Below are 25452 nucleotides of genomic sequence, written 5' to 3'. Positions count from 1 at the left end.
TTTTTGCTCCAGTGCCGCTTTCATTCTCGTACCTGCAGGAATGAGAGACAGTGTCTGCATCTGGGTCCATGGTCCGTATCCTGCTCCCGTGTAGGCACGCAGCCTGAAGGTGATGTTTGGTAAGGACTGTGACACGTTAACAGACAGCTCCTTTAACATTCCTATGTCCAATGCAACCTGAAGGAGAGAGACAGGACAATGTCAAAATAAATGACAAAATGACAAAAGCTTGGTACATGGATACAACTTCCCGATCTCAGCCCAGACTGTATCCCTTCACTGTCTACTCTACACCTTTCCCATGGATCATTCTTTACATCTGTGTGTCCTGCTTCCTCTTACGATGCTTATATGGCCATCAGGTTAAGAACCTGGCCCAACGGCCCAACCCGGTGATGGCAGGGCTCGAACCCCTGACCCTCCCATCAGCAGCCCTGATGCACTGCCTGTGCGAACACTGCCCCACTTATGTTATAGACGATTAAAGATCTTCACAAAGAATACATTTTTAGAATGAAAAAAAATTTGTGAACATATTAGTAAAAAAATTTTAAATAATAAAACTGTAAGGAATTTACAGGTTAAAAGAGTGTGTGTGTGTGTGTGTGTGTGTTTACCTGTTCCATATTGGGTGTACTGTACTCGATCATGTAACCCTGTAGCTCTCCATTAATCTCGCCTTCAGGCTCGGCCCAGCTGATCAGCAACTCTGTCCCGTTCAACACGGTAGTGATGTTCACTGGTGCACTGTCTGGAACTTAACACACACACACACACGTATCCATATAAGGTACAATCATAACCATAGGTTATACAAAGAAAATACTTTGTTATATGTTACATACATTACTGTGCTTGCTAGCAGTGGAGTTAACATTTGTGTCTTGCTCCTGGCAAGACACAAATGAGTCACATCACAGAGTACACAGAGTCACATCTTTTCATTTAAATGTAATATTTCATAGCTTTTTACATAATAACTTGTGTTTTTTAATATATTATGTCCATATTTTGACCTATTCTCATTATTTCAAGATAATACGTCATTATTCGATTGAGTTGTGCAGTTGTTCAGTGCCATGAAAAACAGACAAAATTCAGTTCTGTAAATGCCATCACCAGGGTCGATATGTACCTCAGGAAATGCCACATGTGTATTGACTTAAGAGTGGAAGTTGAAGCACTGTTGTAATGTTAGTGTTAATGTTTTACAGCATTACATACAGTACACTCCTTCACAACCTTGTCCTGTTCTGCCACTTCCCTGCACACAGTATTTAGTTGTTTTCTGTACTCTTTAAAAAGCAGGGTGTGTTAGTGCGGGAAAAAATCATCATTTAAGACCTAAAAATTGTCTTAACTCACTCACTCGTCCTCTATGCTGCTTATTCTGTACAGGGTTGCGGAAGGCCTGGAACCTATCCCAGAGACTCGCGGCACAATCCAATGCAGGACATAAGCACACACACACATTCACTCTCACAATCTGGGCAACTTAGAAATAGCAATTAACCTAATCTACATGTTTTTGGACTGTGGGACTACCCGCAGGAAACCCAACAAGCACGGAGAGAACAAGCAAACTTCATGCACAAGGACCCAAGGCAGGACATAAAGCCTCGACCCTGGAAGCACGAGGCCACGGTACTAACCACTACCCCAGAAACATTAACACCAAGTATACATCATTACGCACAAGTTGAGTTGTTAAAACCTGTAAAAATGGATTTTTCTTGGTCGTAATCTGTCATTCTATTATTGAATTGAATAACAGCACGATGTGCTTTCCAACTGTTTGTGTGTTTGGCCCAGCTGTGAGGACGTGGTGTCAGGGAATTCAGAGAATGTTAAATTTATTGTAGAAAAGAGGTCAGTGGTGAAATGAGGAAAAAAAAAAGTCTAACCGAGGGCATCAGGTTGATTGAGGAAAAAAAGTCATCCCACACCCACACACACAAACACACACAGTCTCTATGTCTAGTTTCCTCGAACCCCTCACCCCCCCCCTTTCTTCTTTATTTTTCCCTTTTGTACCCTGTTCCTTTTCTCTCCCACTCCCTCCGTCTCTGCTCCAGAGCACAAGGAGAAAAAACTCACACAGCCAGCCAGAAAAGCCAACATCATGCAGGGGGAAAAAAAACAGCAGCTCATGAAGAACAGACTAGACATAGATGTGTATAGTGTTTGTGTGTATATGTTTGAGTGTGTCTCCACAAACTTGTTCAGATGAGTATCGTTTTCTTTCTTTCTTCCCATTTTAAACATACATCGGGTTTCGTTTTCCTAGTTTTATACATTGCGTACAGGACACACTCTCCCATGTCGCAGTGCTCGCGCTGTTCTGAGCGTGGTGGAGCTCTGATGATGCTATCAGCAGCGTTTCGTGCCTGATTGTTTCCACATGTTGAGCTGGCTGAATGCTAGCAAAACAACTGGAGTAATTTCGGAGCCAAAATCTCTTAAATTCTCATTCTTTAAGGTTAACTCATACACATTTCCCTTATTCTGTCTTCGGAACACACCCAATTTTCCTGTTTTTTTTTTTCTCCAGAGAATAAGGAAAAAAACAAGTGACTAATATGACTGCGAAGAGGGAATAAGCAAACATAGAGAAAAGGAAAAAAACAGGCAAGAAAATAAAACAAGAAAGCAATCAGAGACGCTATGAACATCTCAGATACAAGTAGTCAGGATATTGACTACTGACAGATATTGCTGTGGAAATGTGTGTGTCATATTTTTTTTGGACTAGCACTTGCATAAACGTGGCACAGCTCAATGGAAAAGCAATTCCCTAAACTGAACCGTCAGTGTGTACACGGCCCATATTAGTCAGAATTGTGGAAAGAAAAAAAAAACTCTCCTTAACAACAGCCATCTGTGATTTCCATCCTAAACTGAGAAACCTGGCTCCAAACACCTTACAGCACACCGTTAGCACACCGCTAAGCGGTTACAGAAGGCTGAGGCTTTAAATGAGTCAAAGGGTTCCCATCAAGCCCTGCGCCACATCCGCGCCATGCACTTTACGAGGCCAGAACCTTGTTTTTAGCCTCTCTGCAATTAGTCACAAATCAGCGTTGTTTGCTGTTTGTAGCCGCAGTGCTTTTAGAAGAAGAGAGAGAGAAAAGTTAAATGAATTACATGCAGATGTGCCATAAATACTCGTTTGGTCGAGTGGTAAAAGCTAAGCACCGGCTGTTGCCAGTCAACTCCAGAAGACAGACAGGATAAGTACGGAATAAAATGAAAGAGGGTTGTGGAAGCAGTTGCATTGTTGATTATTGTTGATTCAATCCAATCTTATTCTGGAGTCTTTTATTCCACTTATACCACAACAATTTGGTAATTATTACAATATTTATTTTTTTACAACGTCACCATTTCCAAAGTGCCTGAATCCAGCTCCATTGTTGAAATTACTGGCATTGGGTTAAGAACTGGGTTCAGATCACTTAAATACTTTTTGAAGTTGTATAAATATCAATCGGCAGTAGAATGATTAACAGTGACAGTAAGGTTAAAAGTAAGTGTTAACACACAGTATGAAAGATCGCACAGAATTGAGGCTGAACATCTGTGTGGCCAGAAGAAAATCAGAACAGAAAAAAAAGTTTTAGTATGCAAGGGAGTGCAAAGATGGAAAAAGGTCAGATGAGTTCAGATTGACCCTTTTCCAGAGTGATGGGTGTGTCAGGGGAGGAAGGGAAGTGCATTAAGTGACGCAGCCATCATGCGTAGTGAACACTGTACAGGCCTCTGGAAGCGGTGTTATGAGCCAGGGTTGCTTCAGTTGGTCTGGTCTAGGCTCAGCAACGTTATGTGGCAAAAAAATGAAATCAGCTGATGACCTGAATGTGTGGAATGACTCGTTTATCACATCCAATTTTGGTACAGATCAATTCTGACCTAAATTGTGAAAGAGTGTTTTTTGGAGCATGAAGCATGAGGAAATATTTTCACACATGCATTAGTCAAGATATTGTTTGCCATAATCAAAGCCAATGTTTGACTATAATTGACTGAACTTTCCTCGACCAAATTCTTGACTTTTTTGTGGCTAGGCAGTGCATCATATGGGCCATAGTGCATCCATTTATAGCTCTAAATGTATCCGTTTATTAAGTGTGATCATAATGGTACTAGTTTATTTTTGTAAAATAATAGCATTTTAAAAACATTATATACAATAAATAAATTAACTAAGTGTATTATTAAATAAATAATTAAACACCTTTTGACCAATCGGAAAACAAAGAACTCTGTAGTGCTAAGGCAAAAGGCAATGTGAAAGGCAAAGTATATTAAAGATACTTGGAATTAGCTTGCTTAGATATTATAAGGGCAGAGTAAACAACAGAACTATGAGGATATAAAACATCCTTACATTGGTTTTGTTACTAATTAAAAGACTAATTATGATTGATTAAAATGACACTACATTTACGCATAGGTATGATGGTTCCATTAATCTGATGGATACAGGAAAATGGCAGGATCGCTTTATAATGCAATGCATTAAAAAAATTTTAAGCATATGTTCCTGTGCACTGAGTAAAACTGATTATGTTTGAATAAGACAACAACAAACAATAATTTAATTTCCAGAATCAAAATGAATAGATGATAATATATAAGATTTGCTTGCATGTTCTTAATCCACTCAGAGAAAAATCCTCTTTTTAATTTTTTATTGCGTTTTTTTCTTTTGGGGTTTTTGATGATCGACTTAACTCAGTGCACTCCCCCCCCCCCCCTTCCCCTTGTCTCTCTCTCTCTCTCCCTCTCTCTCTCTTTCACTTAACCCTAGGGCCAAGCTGGCTCTGGGAAACAAGCAACAAGCATGTTGTTTTTACTCCCTCCTCCACATTTTCCTGTTCCTTCCATATCTCTCCCACTTTTCCCACACTTTATGCCTGCGCTTTATCCTTTTCTTATTTGAGAAATTCCGTGTCATCCAGGGTCAGGAGAGAGGGACCTCTGGAGCACTGAGGATAAAAGGAAAAAGCAAGTGAAAGGACACGGGCAACTTGTTGGGGAACGCAGGAAGTGCATTCCTGACCGGAATTTGAAGGATTTGCGAACAGCCCGTAACCACGATGAGGGAGCGAGCAAGGGCGGGGAGGGGAAGAACGGGATTAGGGTCATAATCTGATCATGCCGCATCAATTGACATGGTGAACATGTGACACAACCTTGATGCTCAAAACACAAATCATATGCACTTTGCAGGAAACAGATTAACTATCAACATTGGCTACGTCAGATAGTCAAACTCAAGCTCAGGAGTATCATAAGTCAGCATGACAAGAGTAACACCCACACATGGAACAATAAGTCTACTTTTATTTAGAGCACATTCTCTCTCACCCAGTAGCCCTTTTGGCCTTTTCACTGAATAACTTGTGTGTGTGTATATATATATATATATATATATATATATATATATATATATATATATTATATTATATATATATTTTTTTTTATTTATTTATTTTTGATACTCAGTAAGATGCCAAACATATTTCGCCTTTGTTCCTCTCCTTCTTTTTTTTTGCAGGAAGACTATGACTTGCATAAACAATTCCCATCTTTGCTTACTCAACTTAACAGATAAACACAAAGTCTTGAAATTTTTTCACTTCTTCCACAGTGGTGATATCGAGCACGAATTAATGTCGTGGTTCGGAAAAAAACATTGTGAAACAGAGTTTAGAAACTTATATGAAACTTTTCCCAAGTTTACCAGATCCCTATAACCTTTTACTCCAGCACCACACTATTGTTTACAGCTTTCAAGATTTTATTGATGGCATTGTAAGTAAGGAATGTCCCTTCCCCACATCGCCCCTCCCTCCTTCGCTCCCCAAAATCACTTCTTCATCCATTAGTTGGTGTGGAAAAACCCGGCTGAGGTTCAAACCTTAACGCAGTCTTGCCACATAGACACCATGGAGCCACACTTGCCATTTCAGGACATTTACGGAAGTGCCAAACTCTCATCTTCACACACATACACGTCTTTACTTATACCCTTGGTAATCCTCTTCCTCTCACCCCTCCCTGCTCGGTCTACACTCTTCTCTGGCAGTTTACATTTGGGGCTCACGGTGGGAGGGAGAGACAGATGAAAGTCCTGCACACCTACTCTTTATAAATATCACATAGCTCATTTACCACAGGCACAGAAATAGCAGTGTATGAGTGTGATTTGTAACCGCATTTTCAAGCTTCAAGTAAACTGTATAAATGCCATTTCTCCTCTCTGACCCACATCATGACAGTTACTGGTAACAGTTCTGATGAATCCTGGGATCCAATTTAACTTTACAACATAATACCATGAGCCTTTATACATTCATTATTACAATAGATACATTAAGAATGGATATTATAATGCATTATGTGGCCTAGGGTTAACGTTAGGGTTAGGGTTTGGATTAGGATACTAATCTAATAGGTCACCCCACCCCTAACCCATATACTGTAGCTATAAATGTGCCAAGTATGAAAAATTATACAGTATTATATTTAGAATAGACTATATTTCCCATTAGTTTCTTCCCCTGTATAGCTGGTTCTCTGAAAATTAAGTTGCAACATAATGGACAGTAACTGGGCAAAGTTCCTGGTTCACATACAGTATAAGTGGATGTTCTGCTATTTTAATTCATCAGATAATCATTGTTATATACCTGTAATACTAATGTAAAAGCAGGTGGATTAGTGAAGACCTACCTCCTTCATTGGTGCTGAAGTTCATCCACGGGGTCCAATCAGAGATCCCCTCGCTGCTCCGGCAGGCCAATCTGACGTCGTATTGGGTGAAAGGTCTTAGGTCGGCGATTAGGTAACTGACAGGTGGAATGTTAACATTTTGGTTGTGAATCATGTGATCTGGATTAGAGATGAAGTCCTCTCCTGATGTCTTAACCTAAACGCCAAACCATAAGAATTTACTTAAAATGCAGTTCTGTTGAATATTGCATATTTTGGATGATTTCAGCAATGTAGAAAAATCAGGAAAGAACATGGAGTTAGAAGATGTGTTCAAACCTTTGACTGGTAGTGCATGTGATACTTCAAAAAAGTAATCAGAACTAATATATTTCTTGAAAGTGACAAAATGAAAAATCTTTCATTTAATTACAAACAAGAAGCAGTCCCTTCCACTTCCCTTTCTCCATCATTCCCTCTTCCCTATGGCTGCAATTGTGCATGTGTGTGTTTGCGTGTTTGTGTTTTTGCTGAGCACACTGACATGTATCTGATCATTGTTTTTCTCGGTCAGTCCACTCCACACACACACAAACAGTCAGCCCTTGAGGAGGTGCCTTGCTGTTCTTGGCTGCTTTCAGGACTCATGAACTGTACTCTTATTGACGAAACTCATTAGCATTCGTCTGCAGCGCGAGACACACTCTGGGCTCAGCAGGCCGCATGAAATCCCTTCAGCTCAGCAAAAAAGCAGCAGGGAGGGAAGAACGTGCTGCCCTTGCAAAGCTGCACAATAAACAGCATCAAAGAACCGGGCAGCGGCTCAGAGTTTCCCTGAATCAGCTCCTAAACCACATGAAAACGCAATAAAACCTCAGAATTGTCGGCGGCTGGGTAGAGGATGTAATGATGTTTTTTTGCAGAAAGAAAAAAAAAAATCTCGCTACTTCTCACTTCCCTTCATTCAAGCTATATGAATAATGCTAAATTCATACTAGCAAGTGAAAAGTCAGTTGTGTCACTTGTGTATGTCCAGTAACCTCTACAGTACTGTTGTTTCTAACTGCTAAAAGAGAAATAAATAAAAAAAAGTTCTAGTCTGCGTAAATTTTCTGTGTGGACATTTTACATGCTAGGCTACAGGATAGCTTTATTTTCAGATTAGCAAAGCAAGCGGTAGTAGCTGGATACACTCACGAGAGCTACCAACAGCCAAAACACTGCTGCTACTTTTGTCCATAATGTCTTTGTAGACAAGTAATAAGAGGTTATATGTGACAGAATAAAAATAACCAAGGTTTTGTGTTTTTTTTCCCTTATTTTGCTTGTTAAACAGATAAAGTAAAATAACTCAATGCTATATGAATAATGTTAGAGCAAACGGACCGTACAGTGAAAAAATAAATGATTTCTTTGTGCATATATTTAAAATAAGCCAGGGATTTACACACATTGGTATGGTTATGTTAAGCTTAGTATTATAATAGTAATAGAATTATAAAGATTTAAAAGCTTTAATATTTACTTAATATCAATATGTAAAAACTACAAAAGGCCTTTTACTTTTAGTGTAAATGTACGACTGATCAAATACCATGAATCATTTATGCCAGTCATTTGAAATTGTCACTTTAGTTTGTCGTAGCTAATTTGCACAGAATTAAGAAAATATAGCTCGCAAGTTGGAACAAGAGTTGAATTTGAATATTTTAATAGTGCAAATACAGTACTTTTGGACTTTATTTGGACTGGTTTTTGTTTTAGAGTGCACAAAGTGTCCTGAAGCATCCCATTCAGTGTTCAATTATTCGTTCATTTATTCATTCATCTTAAGTCACTGCTTTATCCTCATAGGATCATAGTGGATCTAGAGCAAATCCCAGGAATGCTGTGTGCATGATGTGAATATACACATGAAGGGATGCCAGAGAGAAGCATACACACTGAGATGTCAGGAGGCGAGGGGAAACCTGGTAGAAAACTCGTGATCGAAGGAAGGACCCTAGCATTGTATCAACCCTCACAGTTGTGGTTCAAGTGTTTATGGTCTCTGCTTTGTTTCCATCCCAACCCTTAAATAATTACTACTTTAATCACGATACATTATTATAAATTGACTGTGGTTTATTTGATGCTATTTTGTAGGGGAAGTAATTTTATTAATCGATTTGCTGTACAAAGTTAGAGTTGTGCTTTGCCCCTGCTTTCCCAGTGGGGAGATCATAAGCATAGCTGTGAATGGGAGACGATCACAGGCAGTAGCCTACTTTATTAAATTCAATATGCCACATAGTGACGTGGTAGGCATGACGTGAAAATGAGCGATAGAAAGCCGATCATGCAAATTTAACCACCATTCTGATTTTTTTGTTGTGTGTGTGTGTGTGTGTGTGTGTGTGTGTGTGTAAGGCCCACCCACACACTGTCCACTCCTGGCAAGACCTGTCCTTGGCATCTGCCCATGTCGGCCACCCCAAGTCCACATCTGGTTCTTCCAGTATTCATGTCTACTCTCAGAACATCTGGCTTGGCTTTTCAACTTGCCTTCCATGAAGTCATTACCACATGCCCACATTAAAACTTGATTTGCATTACTTGTACATCTATTGCTTATTGCACTTCATTGCATGATGAGTGCAATATGTCATATCTGATGGATTAATCTCTCTCTGCAGCCATCACTCTACTGTACGTATCTCAAATTAGCTACTTCTCTGCACAGTTTGGCTTGTGCAATATTGTTTGTCTCTCTATTTATTATTTAATTACAGTACACAAGTCCAACATGTTTCTTGTACTACAGTCTGTCTGCCTGTCTGTGCACTGCTATTGTTTTATTTTATTTTATTTCATTTTTATTTTATAATTAATGCATATAGTTCTTCAAACTGCACCACTTTAGAAGTTGCACTCTAATTTTATTATAATTAAAATAAGGGCTTCTTCTTCTTCTTGTGTCTTTAATCTCTGAGTAAAATCACACTTCTGTCTATTGCAATTTATCTATAGCTTGCCACCCATCAAACGACCCGTTATTATTTAATTAACACCCGTGTCTCAAATAAATAATAAGTAATACAAAACCCATAGCGGTCCTACAGATGTGAAACTACAGTATATATTAGAGTTTGCCTGTGACTCAGTGATATACAATACACCCCGGCATGATACTTCAGTGCCAATATGGCAAGCAATTGACAGCACACTTTGTCTCATGCCAAGTGAAATCCAAGATGGTGATAACAGAGCAGTGATAAATGGAGCACGAGTGGCCATGGACATGGGGATGAATGGATAAGTGGAGTGATATATGAGTCAGAGCCTTGTAGTTAATCAAAAAGCCTCTGTCATTGTTTGGAAGAGAGGAAGAATCTTGGCCTGCCACAAGTGCAGAAAGTTCTGAGGCGAGCGCGAGCAGCAGTAAGAGTCATCAGTGAGTCACGGCTCAGTGATTCAGAATCTATTCAAAATAAACAGCGGTGTTTAAGTGACATGTGCTTGTGGATTGTGAGTCATATATGGTAGGGCATTCCTCTGGCCTGGATCACACTCTTTAAAATTAATTTTCTGTCTTCATATTCATTTCATTCTTTCATAAAGAAAATAAAAGTCTCCTTACTTACATTCTTTCTTTCTGTTTTCCTTAAGCTCTTTCTCTAAGGTACTGGATCATTTACAGGTTTTCAGGTTCACCACATTTTGTACTGTTTAAATTTAAATTTAATTTCTTTCCCTGCTCTCAACCTATACCGTGCCCCTTTCTTCTCGGTCTTCGGGTTCAGGATTGTAGGGGCACAAAATGGGGTGCTTTTATTAGAACCAGATGTTTTGGGGTGGTGCTGGACTGCAGAGAATCATAGACACACATATTCTCATTCACACATCCACAGAAAGAGTTCCACCAGGACCGAAAGGGGCCTCTCGAAGAGTGAAACCTGATCCAACAAATCAAGATGGAACTATACGTATTGTATGTGTGTGTGAGAGAGAGACCATCTTTGCTACAAAAGAACATCTAGTTGTTCTTCTACACAATAAGATCAGAAGTATATTTTGGGGAAATGCATAACCGTTTTAGTAAAAACTATACATTTTTCAGCACCAGAGTTCATACCTGAACTGTGCACAGATTGATGGTGTACATTCCTGCAAAGCCTGGGGACCAGGACAGACGAATGCTGGAGTTAGTGATCTCCACAGCCTTAACATCCTGTGGCTGGGAAGGGAGGACTGTAAAAAGAGATAGAGAGCAACCAGAAAAAAAGTGACTACTGTGACTGAGGTTCATTGTGACTGAACCTTTAAACTGTGGAGAAGTAAATAAAAAAAAGAACTTTTCAAGAGGGATGTGAAAGAGGATGAGCTCTGTTCCATAGCAGTGGCAAGAAAAACCCCAACTCACCCGTTATTACTCCAGAGCTGGATGATGCTACACCTTTCCGATTATGAGCTTCGCAGGAAAACGAGCTCGTTTTGTTGAGTCCTGGAAAATGAAATAAGAACCAGAATTTAGTTAAAAATAAATAAATAAATAAATAAATAAATAAATAAAATCAGCAAGCTTATGGTTCAATGTCTGGCCCCTCAGGTGGTTTGGAATTCAGTCTGGCCTGATCATCTTCGACAGGATGTTGTTGGGGGGAAAAGAAGTTCGTGATCCAATGTGAGGGTTTAAAAAAAGCTGAGCATGAACGGGCCACTTCTGCTTTTCGTTTATTGAGAAACACTTGGATGTGCACTCTAACACATGCTGACATTCACAAAACCCAGTGAAACAGAGGCTGTCTTCAATAGTGACTAATACACATACACACGCATACACACACATTGGAATCTTGGCACATTCTGAGAAACTGATGTTCAAGAGTGTCATTAAAGAACACTGTAATTTCATTGTGCTGGGACCAAACAGGGGGTCAGAGGGTCACGAGATTCGAAGAGTACACATTGCTGACAAGTGTACATGCACATGAGTGTGTGTACATGTACGTGTGTGTATGCTGCGTAATGCTCAAAAGTACACCTTTTTTTTTAGTTTTCTTTGCTGAAACCCTCCGATTGCTTTTAGTTTCAAGATCTTATTTAATGTCATTGACAGGAACACTGTGAACCCATTTCACATGCACAAGAGCTTCAGCTGTGTAAAGATATGTTAACAGTAATAAACAAGGCGAGTGCCCTTTTTCACTTGCAATGAACTTTACAAGCACTGTCTTGTGTTACAGTGTCATCAAGGAACACTGACGTGAACTCTTATACATGACATGAATGGACAAATTAATAAACCAATAAGGCCTCTATGTAAAATGTAAACACTGAACCCATATTATAAAAAACCTTATGTTTTCTTATGTAGAATTTATAAACCAAAAAAAAAATCTAAGCAAATATGAAAAACTTTACAGTGGGTACAGTGTAGTTGTAATAGCCATGGCACCTCATGATACTCTTTATAACGTACACTAATCAGATATAGCATTAATACCACATTAAGTTATATAACAGTAAAATGGTGACTGGATCATGGGCACTCAAGGCTCACCCTTGGAACAAGAGCCAGCTCTCACAGAAAAGCTTGTGCAGCACAAATTGGCGAAAAAAGAAAATGCTGGTCACGATAGAAAAGCACCAGAACACCCTATGTACCACAGCCCACAGTCTAATGGATGCCAAACTCCCCCGCCTCCAAACTCCCCAGATCCCAAATGGATTGACGACCCATGGGATGCATCAGATGAAGTTTGACCCATGGAGGCTGAAGCCCACAACCCACAGCACACGCAATATCTGCTGCCAACATCCTCGTGCCAGACACCACAGCACACCCCCAGAGGCCCTGTGGTGGATCTGGGGCAAGAGCTGCTCCATTGGCACAAGGCCAACCCAAAACCTAGGTGGTTATAATGTTGATGTTTTAATGTTATGGCTGATCGGTTTATATCATGATGTCTATATATAAATAATAATATATAAAAGAAGCCAAACACCTTAGGGTGTGCTCTTATAAAAAAAGAGTCAACTTCAGGTGGTAATGGCCTCATTCCATCTTCTTATTAATTATTTCCATATAACACCATCTCTTTAAAAGTTTTATTTTCGGAACAACTGAGACTGACAACTGACAGAGGCATGAGTCGTCCCATTCCTGTGCTGTGAGTGTGTCCACTGGTCAACGCTTCACGATGATTCAAAGCCACTTGCCCCTTCAGCAGCCCCTCATTTCTGTCTGCCAGTCTGTCTATTTCTTTCTCTCGCCTTTGTGAGTCAGCGCTCAGAGGTGCAAGTCTGTGCAGCTGGAACTACAACAGACACCGCATCGGTCATTCTGGCATGGCAACTGTTCAAAACGCACTCCCTCGTTTTCTCCTTCTCTTTCTTCCCCGAAAAACTTTTCTCTTATCTCCCTTCACACTGCCGCTCTTTCAGCAGCCACCAAAGGGCAGATTCCTATTGAGTGAATTCGAGCTGGCCAGCAGCCAGCACATAAATGTGTGTGTCTGTGTTGAATGATGGTAATATACCGCACTTTTGATCATAAACAATAAAATCACACATTTTCCTGTGCTCTAATGGTTTATTTTCAAAGGCACTAAAACATAACATTTATCAAGAAATGATTAAATGTTAAACATGGACTCCACCCTTAATGCTACAGTTTCCTCCTATTAGAACATAAGCCAAATTCCCAAACTATGTAACTTACATTCCATTCCACGCCAAGGAGACTTGGTTCTCTCAGTGGTTGTGTCTTTACTATATTAAAGAATATTCCTATCACACACTGCATATATGTCACTTTTTGCACCGTTTTTATAAATGTAAAATTAAGTGAATAAGGTGCAAAGTGTAGTGCACTTACTTTCTTTGCTGCTACAATGATTTAGCTAACATTCAAGGTTTTCATGAGCTACTAAATAAACCACAATAGTGTAGAGTTTCACATTTTCTTTATTGTAACACAATATGTTCTTCCACCAGCCCAAACAATGTATACTAGCGTAAAAGAAAACATATAAATCCCTATTCAAGCTGTTATCTTTGTGCTGAAAAACCTACTGTTCTCCAGTGCAAGTTGTAGTGTTTAGGATTGTGATCGATTAGGAAAAGGGATGAACAGGTTCAAATAATGTTTTTATGGACTGAGCCCCAGTCGTTACCGATCTTTCCATCTGTGCATCCGTCTAGGAACCCCTATAGTCCAACTAGGGCCCGTGGAGGCCAAGGATTACCAAAGTATTTATTCACATTTTCATAACCGTTGTAGGACCTCCAGGGAACGTTCACACCTGGGTTCACACACTATAGCAATTTTTTGGAACGCCAATTAGCCTAATCTAAATGTCTTTGGATGGAAATCAAACCTAGACCCTGGAGGTGCAGGGCAACAGTGCTAATCATTACACCACTGTGCCGCCTCTTAGCTTAACATCGACAATATTTCTTCAATCCGATTGCAATTATTCCGATTGAGATTCCAAGTGAACATGGTTGCTTATCTGATGTGCGTTTATATGCAAAAACATTTTTCCAATAAATTCCACCTTCTCTGTAGATTCTATGATCTATAATTAGTTAGATGCTTTACTCTGTATGAAATGGTAAGCCAGATTGTGCACTCTTTTCAGCCAGGGACCCAGTGGATTAAGTCAGAAGTAAAGACTGGTGGAAAGATATTCTTAAGGAGTTTTACCGATCAGGAATGATCAGCAATATTTCCTTCCTTAAAGCGCACCAGGTCACCCAATGTTACCCCCTGTAGGGCACCATGGGCATAGATTATATATTTATTCCAACATGGAAGTAATGTTTATATATATATATATATTGTCTCATAAAAAAAGTGCACATTTATTACAGGTAATGTTTTCATGGTCAGTAATTTATGTGGCCTTTAGCCTGAAGAATACTGAACATGACCAGTGGACTCCAAGACCCTTGCCAAAACTCTCTAGTCAAAAGCATCATTCATTACTGCCTTGTTTGTTTTAACCTAATGGTACATGTGTGGGTTTGATGACTGGGAACGGCTAATTTTGTGGTTTTTGAATATCAGCACAAATAAGTAATATGACGCACGTGCAGGCATCATGACGAATGAGAAAAAGACAAGAAAAGCACAGACGCCATCAAATATTATTTAGTAAAGGACACTGTGGCCATGTTGTGAAAGAGGGATTTCAGAAACTAATAAACACTTAAGACAAAATTTTGGGAAAATAAGTTTCTTCATGCATTCGTGCCGTCTGTATAAATAAGTTTGAATACTATATGGTACAGTTACAAATTGTGCAGCCCTAATTGATTCCTTAACTAGAATACTATTAAAAAAAAATGCCGATTAATTTAATATAATGACTATTCTCAAAATACTTAAATGCTTATTTTGGCTTATTTTGCTATGAGAACTTCAAAAGTAGAGTCACTGTTTGTTTCTTTTCTTAGTTTTTTTTGTGCGTGTGTGTATGTGTATATTGTTAACTTGTATGTTAATGTCTAAGTTTCTGTTCGGCAGAACAGAAAACAATTCCAGACATATGAAGTTCCCTTTTTGAAAAAAAGCAAAATCCTTGTGCTTGTTTCATGGAAATGCCATAGTTGTACCAAAAGAATATCATACCAACATCAACCAACTAAACCAACATCAACCAACTAAATAACCAACTAACTAATTTATGTTTGTACTTTATACAATGAAAATTATATAAAATTCTTTGTCTAAACACTTCCAATAATGAAGTGAAAAAGATTTCTAAATAAACTTTTAACAACAATGTTTTTGTCAATATTCTAAATGCTGACTTTGTGTAAAGGAATCCTATTTTATTAACCAGATCTATAGCATGGAGTCAGGTTTCTCTGAATTCTGGTTTATGGATTCTAAACTTTTCCATACTTTCTGTTATTTTTTATGTTTTTGCTCAGCTTGGTTACTATCTTTTGCACAGGAGAAGATGTGATTTTCCTTCTGGAGGCTGTTTTAGAGAGAACCTTAGAACAATTCCATTTTTTTTCTAGGTCTGGAAATCAAATTCTATTCCTGTGTGCATTACATGTTACTCATACAGTATCTTACTTGTGTAAAGGAGAAAGTTTTGTATTTCTTTTCCATAAATAATTCTTTAACTTGCTGACAGGTTGAGGTAAACTGTACACATACACTCAGGAACACCTGTACACATGTTCATTTATACAGTTATCCAACGGCCAATCCTGTGTCAGCAGGACAGCGCTTACAACCATGCAGATACAGGTCAAGAGCTTCAGTTACATTAAACATCAGGGTGGGGGACAAGGTATAATAGGTTTTGTGCCAGATGAGCTGGTTGAAGGTATTAACAAACTGCTAATCTCTTGAGATTTTCAGCCAAACCCATCATAGCTATCATAGGCACAGACTCACCCAAACTGGACAGAAAATACCTGGTCTTTTTTTTTTTATTTTATAATTGTCAGCATCCAGTTTGGAAGCGCATAATTTAGCAGGTGTATTGCTGTTGCTGTTGAAGTTGACAGTGTGTGTATTTAGCTAAATTTAAAAAAAAGTCTGTAGTACCTGTGAGGTTGAGCCTGGATGGAGACAGTGCTATAGGGTCTTCCAGTGTATTGAGAGGGGCTCCATCCTGAAGCCAAATGATGTGGACTGGTTCAGGAGGCCCATGAGCAACGCACAGCAGACTCAGGTTCGCATTTGCCACTACAGACATGTGGATGGGTTCAACAGAGAAATGTGGAAGACCTAGAGAAGAAATAGGAGAGAAGAAGTGAGAGAAATTGAGTGTTGTAACTTTACAGAAACAGAAAACAGGTCTACCAATTTATGGAATGTACTTAGGTGATTTTTAACTCTTACAACACCAGATGCCACATGCAGTACCCAACAAAAGTCTTAAGCCACTCCTCATTTCTTCATATTAAAATTAAATTAAATAATGAAGATTAAATTAAAGAAATGGGAACAAATGTTTTACTGTGACAAACATTTAGGTATAGGTTGTTTATCTAACAACATTAGCGGCAACCTAAGTTTCCAGTGAGCCAGACAGCGGTGATTCTGTTAATGTGTGTGTGTGTGTGTGTGTGTGTGTATGAAAGTAAAAAAAAAACTCCCCCTCCTCTCGCTCTTGTTTCCCTTACACCAGCTATGTTTCTTTACAAGAGTAAATTAAAGATTATTATTATTATTATTTTTTTTTTTTATATTAATAATTTTTATATGAATATTTCTGGGTTGTGGAACAAATCTAAGTTACCATTATTTCTATGGGAAAATTCGCTTTGATATACAGTACGAATGCTTTGGATTACAATCACGTTTCCGGAACGAATTATGCTCACAATGCAAACTTTAAGACTGGGGTGGCTTAAGACTTTTGCACATTACTGTACATTTGGGGTAAGTAAATCATTTTAATGAAAATGAAAAAAATATTCTAACTTTTTTCCCAGCAAATCATTTTTGCAGAAAGGATCGAAAAACACATTCCGAGCCATTCAGTGCATGGAGGACAAAAAAAACCCTGGTTTTTCAGTGACTCCAAAGGCAAATCCGCACAGCTTCTGTAGCAAATCATCAGTTTTGTCTTTTTTGTGTAAATAACTTAATTTAGGGTGGCTAACCCGAATGGTTAGGGTTTTTTTTTTTATCTTACAAGCTTTTAACATTGTAATTACATTTGAAGTATAAGCAGGCCATTTTTAGCAATATTTTTACTTCTCCTAATGAAGTCATACACTTAGCAGTGGATATGTTCTTTCAATGATAACAAGATGTGTCTTGTTTTAAAAGGGGAAATGATTCCTGAGTGACTTGGTGCAAAACTTATTATAAAAAAATATTGCACTGATTCAAAGAACACCTTTGCAATTTTGAATGAAACCAGTCACTCATTTGGCATTGTGTCACACTTTAAAGCATCTGACTCAACCAGTTACTTTGCCGAACTGCTGCTTAACAATAACAGTGAGGCGGTGAGTCAGATTTTATGCCACACTAGTAGATCGACTGCATTCCTTCCCCTTATTTAGACTGCACATGCTGACAAAATGTACAATGCACTGAGATTTACCTTCCAGTTGAAGGTGTCCTTCCATGGACACTGTCTCATCGTCCTCAACGATTACTGAGCAGTGGTAGGCCCCCATGTCTGACAGCTGCACCTTTGCAATCCTGCACACAAATAAAAGCTTTACTTACAATTATTTTTCATAACTGTTTGCAGGTGGAATTTAAAACAAATGAATAGAAAAGTTACAGTAAAGCAATTATTTAACATTTTCCAGTACCCTGTTTATACTGGCTTCTTAAAGGTTAAACTGAGACTAAAGCATAATCCTAAAGAAGTAACAAAGTGATACAGATTGTAAAAACAGATGTTCATGTTGTTTTGTGATGAAAGGAGTAGCTAACTTTTATTTGGAGAAAGAACACAAAACATGTATCTATGAGTATTTTAGAGTAATCCATCCATCCATCCATGCATCCATCTTCAACCGTTTATTTTATATTAATCATTTTTATATGAATATTTTTGGGTTGTGGAAAGAAAATCAAAAATATCAAATTTGCTTTGATATACAGTATGAATGCTTTGGATTACAATCACGTTTCCAGAACGAATTATGCTCGAAATCCAAAATTTAACTGTATGAGAAAAAGTGGTGGCTTAAGACTTTTGCACAGTACTGTACATTTGGGATAAGGAAATAATTTTAATAAAAATATAGACTGATAGACATCATATTTTATATAGATAAAAAAAAAAAATTCCAAACTTTTTTACCAGCAGATCATTTTTGCAGAAAGGAATCGAAAAACGCAGGAAATACATGTCAATAATCAAACATTTTATCATTTGGTGACTGATTACACATAATATGTGAACATTTGATTAAGCGTACCGAAGTGTACTGATGACGAGCCACGTGTCGTCATCAAAGGGCATCTGCACTTGGTTGGTGTCGGAGAACTCGAGCGGCTGCCCTTGTTTGAACCACTGAACGTCTGGAGGGCCCTCATATTCTTCATCACCTTCGTCCATCATCAACACACACTGCATCTCCACTGGCTTCCCCAGGGATGAGGTTATATTCCCTGGGCTGTGCTTAAATTGCAACCCTGGAGAAGAAACATGGAGAAGCTGTCAGCTCCAAAGTGCTATCATCATCAGGATTTACATAACCACAAGGAACCATAGAGAACCAGCCCAAGAGGATTATTGGATTACCTACTTTAAGAAGTATACTTGTATATTTTTCCTCTTTAAATGTGTTCCATTTTTTCCCCCTCCAAACAACAGAATCAGCGAAACAACAAGTAAGATTGTTCGGTGTTACTACTTAACGGAATGAAATGCAACTTCTTGTATGCGCAGGAGTTTACATTGACAGTACATTAAAATAAAGTTTTTCACATTGTTGCTGTAGTCATTTTTGAATTTGCACCTGAATTAAATTTCTTTATAGTGTCAAGAATGTAAACACAACCATACAAGAGTAAGAGACCATCACTTAACCATTCTAGTATGGGTTTATGCGATGCTACACAGACTGAGGCCTGGCAATCTGCAATCCATCAAACGTTTGCAGGCCACTAACACAGCAAGCACGAATCACTGGATAACTCCCAGTCTCGTTGTTGGACTGTTTCACATTCCTCTGCTGGCATGGACCTGATAACACTCAGTTACTGAATCTGAAATATACCGCATGTATGTGTTTCAGCATGCCAGTTAGTTAGCACATTAGCAAATTTAAACAATCTTTAAGATATTTCCAGATTTCACTTGTTTTGACGCATTGCTAATATTGCAAATTTTTCCCCCCTCTAGCTAGTCACACAATCTGATCCTTGACATCACAGCTCTGAACTATGACCAAACACCCCCACCCCCAACCCACAGATCATTCTTCCCCCCCTAGGGAGGCTGTGTCCATGGCATTAATGTTGACATGCATGTAAATAATCATTACTGATGGTGGTCTAACTCTGACTTAATCTTTGATTAATCTTTCCAACCAACCAACCAAGCAATCAAAAACAAAAAAAAAACCTTACCAACAGTGTTTGGCTGATGGTACTTAGTTAGGAACCTAGTTACCAATGTAAGGACCCATCCAATGGTGGAAACTTAAGAGTGGGAGTGATTGACAGGGGTGAGACAGTATTGTGTCCACCAAAACAACAGGGCTAATCTTGATCCTGTTGCTTTCACCCATGGCTTGTTTCTTCAAGTGAAAAACCAGGAACACTTTTGTGTGAAGCAAACAAAATAACCACTACACTACCAAAACTACATGAGTACAGAAACTACATGAGAAATTACATTGGTTTTGGTGAATTCAGCCAATATATTGAGTAAATGCACTGTATTTGGGATCATTTTTGCTGTGTTCATATAATAAGGACTAAAATTAGGGGGTTGAAGGATGGCCATTGACATCCTCCACTATTCTTTGTGCAAACAGACAAACTTAACTATGTCCAAAACTGACTAAAGGGAAAAACATCAGGATGCAGTAATACACATGACTCCCAAGATGAAGATTATGAGGCCCACTAAAGTCTGCTATCATAACTGGGCTCCCTCTGCTTTAGTGTGGCCTTTCCTGTCTACAAGCCTGGTTTCTTTTGGTACTTCTCCTTTTATGTCTTCCTCATCTCTGAGAAATGAGCTAGCCTTAGTCTCAAAATGAATACATCCTTTAAAACCAGTTTTGGTATAACACATAATAATCATTAGGTGTTTTTTGTTTGTTTTGATTTTGATGTTCATACTACCAAAAAATTATATTAAGCATTTAAAGATTACAGATAACTCTCTCGTCATAGTTTGGTATGCTGACAGATCTTCACGCATAAGCTCTATAATCGTGCCTAATCACTCTTTCTCACTCTCTCCCTCTCCATTCGTTATCCCTGTCATCTCCACTCCCTCCTGTTGATAACAGTAAAATGTGGAGCGCCAAGGACAACAGAGTGCATGAGGAGAGAACAACAAACCAGACTGTTTTTATCAACTCTCCTCCTCATTTCTCTTTTTCTCCTCACTTTGTTACTAGCCTTTCTTCTGAATCTGAGAAAAATGTGGGCGCTGTCCTCCCCTTCTGCATTTCTAGCTTAATTTTGTACTTTTCTGGGAGGTTTGTATCAGCCGAGGTCCTGACTCAGAACTCTGTCACTCTTTTCGCCACTCCCATACTAATTTCCTCCACTAAATAACACCACCATATCAACCCTGATATTCTGCATTGGTTTTCGATTGGGTTTGAAATGCTTAGAGCTCTGATATCTTGTCATAACATCAGAAGGTTTGGCTTTCAGTCCATTGCAGGCTGCTAGAGCATTGTGCATCAGACACTAACTAGTACCCCAGTGTGATGACTGATTCAGGTTAAATGCTTGAATTTTTCTTGTCTTCATTGGGCTGATAACCTTAATCATACGATCTCATACTTTTAGTGTGTATGTTTTACATGCAGTGTGTCTTTAAAGTTAACATACACTTGTCTTCCTTTTTCTGTTTTGTTTTTTCCCCATTATGAAAATTGTTGCAGGTAAAACCTGTTGGACTTCTCTGGACAACATGACACGGCACATCTAGAAAGCTAAAGGAAACATTTGAAATGTATCTGGATATCACATTTATAGGCAAAGAAAAAAATTCTTATGTTGCACTTGGTGCTTATGTTTTAATTTCCATTAATCGAGAAAATAAAATAAATCAAATTCAAACATTTCGACTTTTTTTGTTCATCAAATGATTCAGATTCACCAAAACTGTTCTTAAAAAATCGTTTTAAACATTTAAAGCATCAGATGACAATTTCTTCTTTAAAAAAAAAAAAAATCTGTATTAAGATCCTGGTCTGCGGTTCGATTCGATTTCGAACCGGTTCCGAATATAAACATGACACTTTTTTTAAGTTACAATGTTATTTCCTTACCTGAGACAGCTGCGAAAGATATGATGTGTATCACTGCCGCAAAACCCACAAAAAGCAGATTTATTTTATAGAAATCCATTTTTCGGTCCGATTCGGTTCCTTTGTTGTCCGGATGTAACTCAGTATCTCTGTGTGAATATCGCGTCAGCGCATCTCCATAAACATTCCCACCAGAGACATAACGTTACACACGGGCGCCTGAGACAGATGTGTGTTCTTGGCTCGAGTCCCCTTTCTTATTTAGATCAGTCTTTCCTCTTCCAAGTTCTCGTTTTCTGGTTTCGAAAAGGAAAAAAGGCACGAAATAAAAAAAAAGAAAGATAAAAGGTGTAAGCTTTAATGCTGCAGCGTCAGAACTTCAGCACTTTCTTTCAATCCAAAACAAACAAACAAAAATCCTTTTAACAAACAATAAAGCGGGAACACACAAAACTTTTGTAGATTCCCTGAAGAGTTTTACTGATGAAAGAAAAAAAAAACGTTTGAAAATCAAAGTCTCCTTTATTCCAGCGCTTCCGAAATTTCGGTTTATTCTGTTTTCCCTCAAACCCCAGCTCAAACTACTTTCCCATCACAACACCAAAGTCTTTCCCTTCACACAAGACTCAAAATTCCCCAACACAACTTCTTTCCATTCTGTGTCTCCCCTCCTCCTTCTCGTCCTCCTCCGCCTTCTCTCCCCTTCTCTTTTTCTCCTCATCCCTCCCTCCGAGTCCGAGTCTTTTCTCACGACGACGCAGAAAGAGACGCCTTCATTTCCCGGGACACAATACGCACTCACACTCTTTAATTACAGATTTATTTCATTTGAGCCGGCATGCTATTTTAAACCTAAAAAAACATTTATGGGAAATGTGACGAACTGATTTCTGTCTCTCGTCAAGGACAAGAAAAATGTCTAGGAAAAATACCTTTTTTTTTTTATTTATTTTTTTTTTTGGTAAAAAATCGTATGGAAAGTTGCAATCAGGGTTGCCAGGTGCCAAAAGGAAATAAGAGAGCAATCAGAACAACACCTGAACTCAGCCCAATTACTAAGTTTTAAACAATGACTTTTGCACATGCCCCTGTCTGGCATCTCTGGTATGACTAATGTGTTGCAAAATTAAAAACATCATTACCAAATATGCAAAAAAGAAACAGCAACTGTTTTATGGCAAAATGTGTCCACCAAAATTTGTTAAAGTAATGTGTCAAGGATTCTATTCCCCTCTCTGGTGTGTGTGCGTGAAGCTTGCATGTTCTCCCCCTACATGGGTGGGCTTCTTCCAGATGATTCTTCCCACACTACAAAACATGTACATTAAGCTGATTGGCATTTCCAAATTTCCTGTAGTGTATGAGTGTGTGCATGCTCGTGTGCCCTGGTGTGATGGACTGTCACCCCATCCCAGGTGCACCACATCTTGTGCTCCAAGTCCCCTGGGACAGGCTCCAGGCTATATGTGACCTTGTACAGGATTAGTGGTATATTAGAGAATAAGTAAGGGAATGAGTAAGGTACTAGTAATACTCTAATAAAACTTGCTGACTTTAAGAGGTTCAACAAAGGAAGAGCTGTCCTCAACAGATGTTTGAACGAAATTAGCACATCTTTCAAAACACCTGTGTCGACCAGGTCATGATTTCATTAATGCTTAATATTTTACCATTTTTTTCTTTAATTTGAATTATAAGTCTGGTAACAGTACTTGAAGAATCCTAGCTCTGGGATAGTCTATGATAAAAGCAAAAGTCCAGGCTTTAAAAAAAAAAAAAAAATAATAATAATAATAATCCAAAATTTATTTAGACTCTTTACGTTTAGGCGTGCTTAAAGATGAGTCTATTCCAATCTGATAACACACACACACACACAGCCCTAATAATGTCAAAAAATGTTTGTTTTATAATACTATATAAGTGACTTTTTACTTCATGCATGTCTGTGTATTATAATTTTTATACATCGCTACAGTGGGAGCAAAACATCTAAATACACATTTAAAACTGTAAATAAACAGAATGTTAAAAAAAAAAAAAAAACACTTCTAAAATAAACAAGGAAATTTCCCAACTTTTGACTCGTCAAGATGTTGCACAATTTCTGTGTTACTATTTGTATGTTATCAAATTTATCATTTGTGTCTCCTTGTAAACTGTGTTTCCATGCTAAGTTTTGGAAGTTTGGATTCCCTGTATGTTTAAACACAATAATTATTTATTCTCTTATTCTTAAATTAATGCTTTATCCTAGTCAGTGGTCAATATAACCAATTTTTAAAAGGCAATTCACCTACTGAAAGTTGTGAGGTAGCAAGAATGCCTTATGTGACCAACTGACATTTTAAACGACAGTATACTGTAATTACTTTTATTCTGATTAATAAAGTGTCTATGGGATTAAGGAAACAAGAATTTATTTATACAGTAGAACAAACTTTTATGAAAGTAAATAAAAGTTGCACATTTTAAGAAAGATTAAAGCGCACATAGAAAATGCATGTTAGAACCCAAATCCAAAGCTGCAGCCAAATATCATGCTATGACAGAAGTTTATAAGAAAAAATCCTCAGTGACCTCACAAACCTGGCAATGAAGGTAAAATACTTTTTTATTCAGTTACTCACCAAAAAGCATAGGTGACTGCCTACTGCAAAACAAATATAAAGCAGGTAAAGGTATGGTATGTAATTATGACTGTGAGGAATATAACTCACCGAGGGGGCTTCGGAGTTTAAAAGGTAAGAACTACGGTTAAAATTTTGATAAAGCTCCCATTCAAATTAGAAGGAAATTAGATCTGATTAAAATAGGTTAGTCTTTTTATAAGTGATCATCTTTTGGTCAATAACGTTAAGATCCATTTAAAAATAAATTAATATTTTAACAACATATATTTCAAGACAGCAATATTTTAGATTTTTTTTTATCTTGTATTGATGACAGGAGAATTATTTATAAATTTTACTCCAGCACACCTTAAAGACTTTCAATGGGGTTGAGGTCAGGATTATGTGACTACTAGGGACAGGTCATGTTTGAAAATTATTCCTTTTGCTCCGCAAACAATCTTTTCCATTTGAGCCTGATGAATCTTAAGATTGCCGTCCTAAACTACTGGTAAAAAATTTGTTGCATAAAGCGATGCATTTTGCGTAGGAAAATAAAATTGAAGCAGACTATCTAAATAGATTTTTTCTTTCTTGATGGCACAGACAAATCTATTTAGAAAGCTGCTTCAATTTTATTTCCAAATAACACTCCAGAGGCTTGTTCAGTGGCTACTACGCAAAATGCATCGCTTTATGCAACAAATCTTTTTTACCAGGACGCACCTATCATTCTGGAATAGGGTCAATCTGACTCAACAACCACATGAACTTTTTCTATTGTTTCAAAGTCCCATCTTTATTCTCTTCAGCCAATCAATCTTTACTTTCACTATTAAACATGTTTCTACTGTCAAGTTATTCACAACTATATACAGAACTGTTGAGCATTTAAGTGATTTCAGTTGCAGGCCAATTACTTGACCCTTCTAAAACAAAGTCATGTCTTTTCCATAACTTTGGAATAACATCTTTTGCAACATAGTTGTTTACGAAACTATTTAAAAAAAACTATTGCCAGACCATACATGTATTATATTTTACATCAATCTTGGAATCATACTGTACATAAAAATGTACTATTGTGATTTGAGGCTGTTGCAGCATGGATATACCATTAAGCACTTGTCAAGTTCTTCAGTATATTTATAACTTTAACCTGTTGAGATTTTTTACATTTGTTATTTTAAGCATTAAAAAA

At 38.0% G+C, this 25452-nt stretch overlaps 1 protein-coding gene across 1 annotated transcript in view; it reads right to left on the bottom strand.

Moving 5' to 3' along the window:
- The window catches only part of LOC128512966 (tyrosine-protein kinase receptor UFO), a 36374-nt gene extending 14076 nt beyond the window's left edge, over positions 1-22298 (bottom strand). The window contains exons 1-9 of the mRNA XM_053486523.1: positions 21661-22298; positions 18616-18832; positions 17784-17884; positions 16271-16453; positions 11120-11200; positions 10832-10947; positions 6739-6934; positions 618-757; positions 33-177 (exon numbers count right to left, since the gene is read on the bottom strand). Of these exons, the coding sequence (XP_053342498.1) occupies positions 33-177; positions 618-757; positions 6739-6934; positions 10832-10947; positions 11120-11200; positions 16271-16453; positions 17784-17884; positions 18616-18832; positions 21661-21739 (1258 nt within the window). The 5' untranslated portion in view covers positions 21740-22298. The remainder of the gene's footprint in view (positions 1-32; positions 178-617; positions 758-6738; positions 6935-10831; positions 10948-11119; positions 11201-16270; positions 16454-17783; positions 17885-18615; positions 18833-21660) is intronic.
- Positions 22299-25452: the final 3154 nt, after the last annotated feature.

The sequence above is a fragment of the Clarias gariepinus genome, chromosome 25 (genome assembly GCF_024256425.1).
Source record: "Clarias gariepinus isolate MV-2021 ecotype Netherlands chromosome 25, CGAR_prim_01v2, whole genome shotgun sequence".
Classification (NCBI taxonomy): Eukaryota; Metazoa; Chordata; class Actinopteri; order Siluriformes; family Clariidae; genus Clarias; species Clarias gariepinus.
The sequence above is the reverse complement of the archived record's forward strand: the minus strand, read 5'-3'. Positions and strand labels throughout refer to the sequence as shown.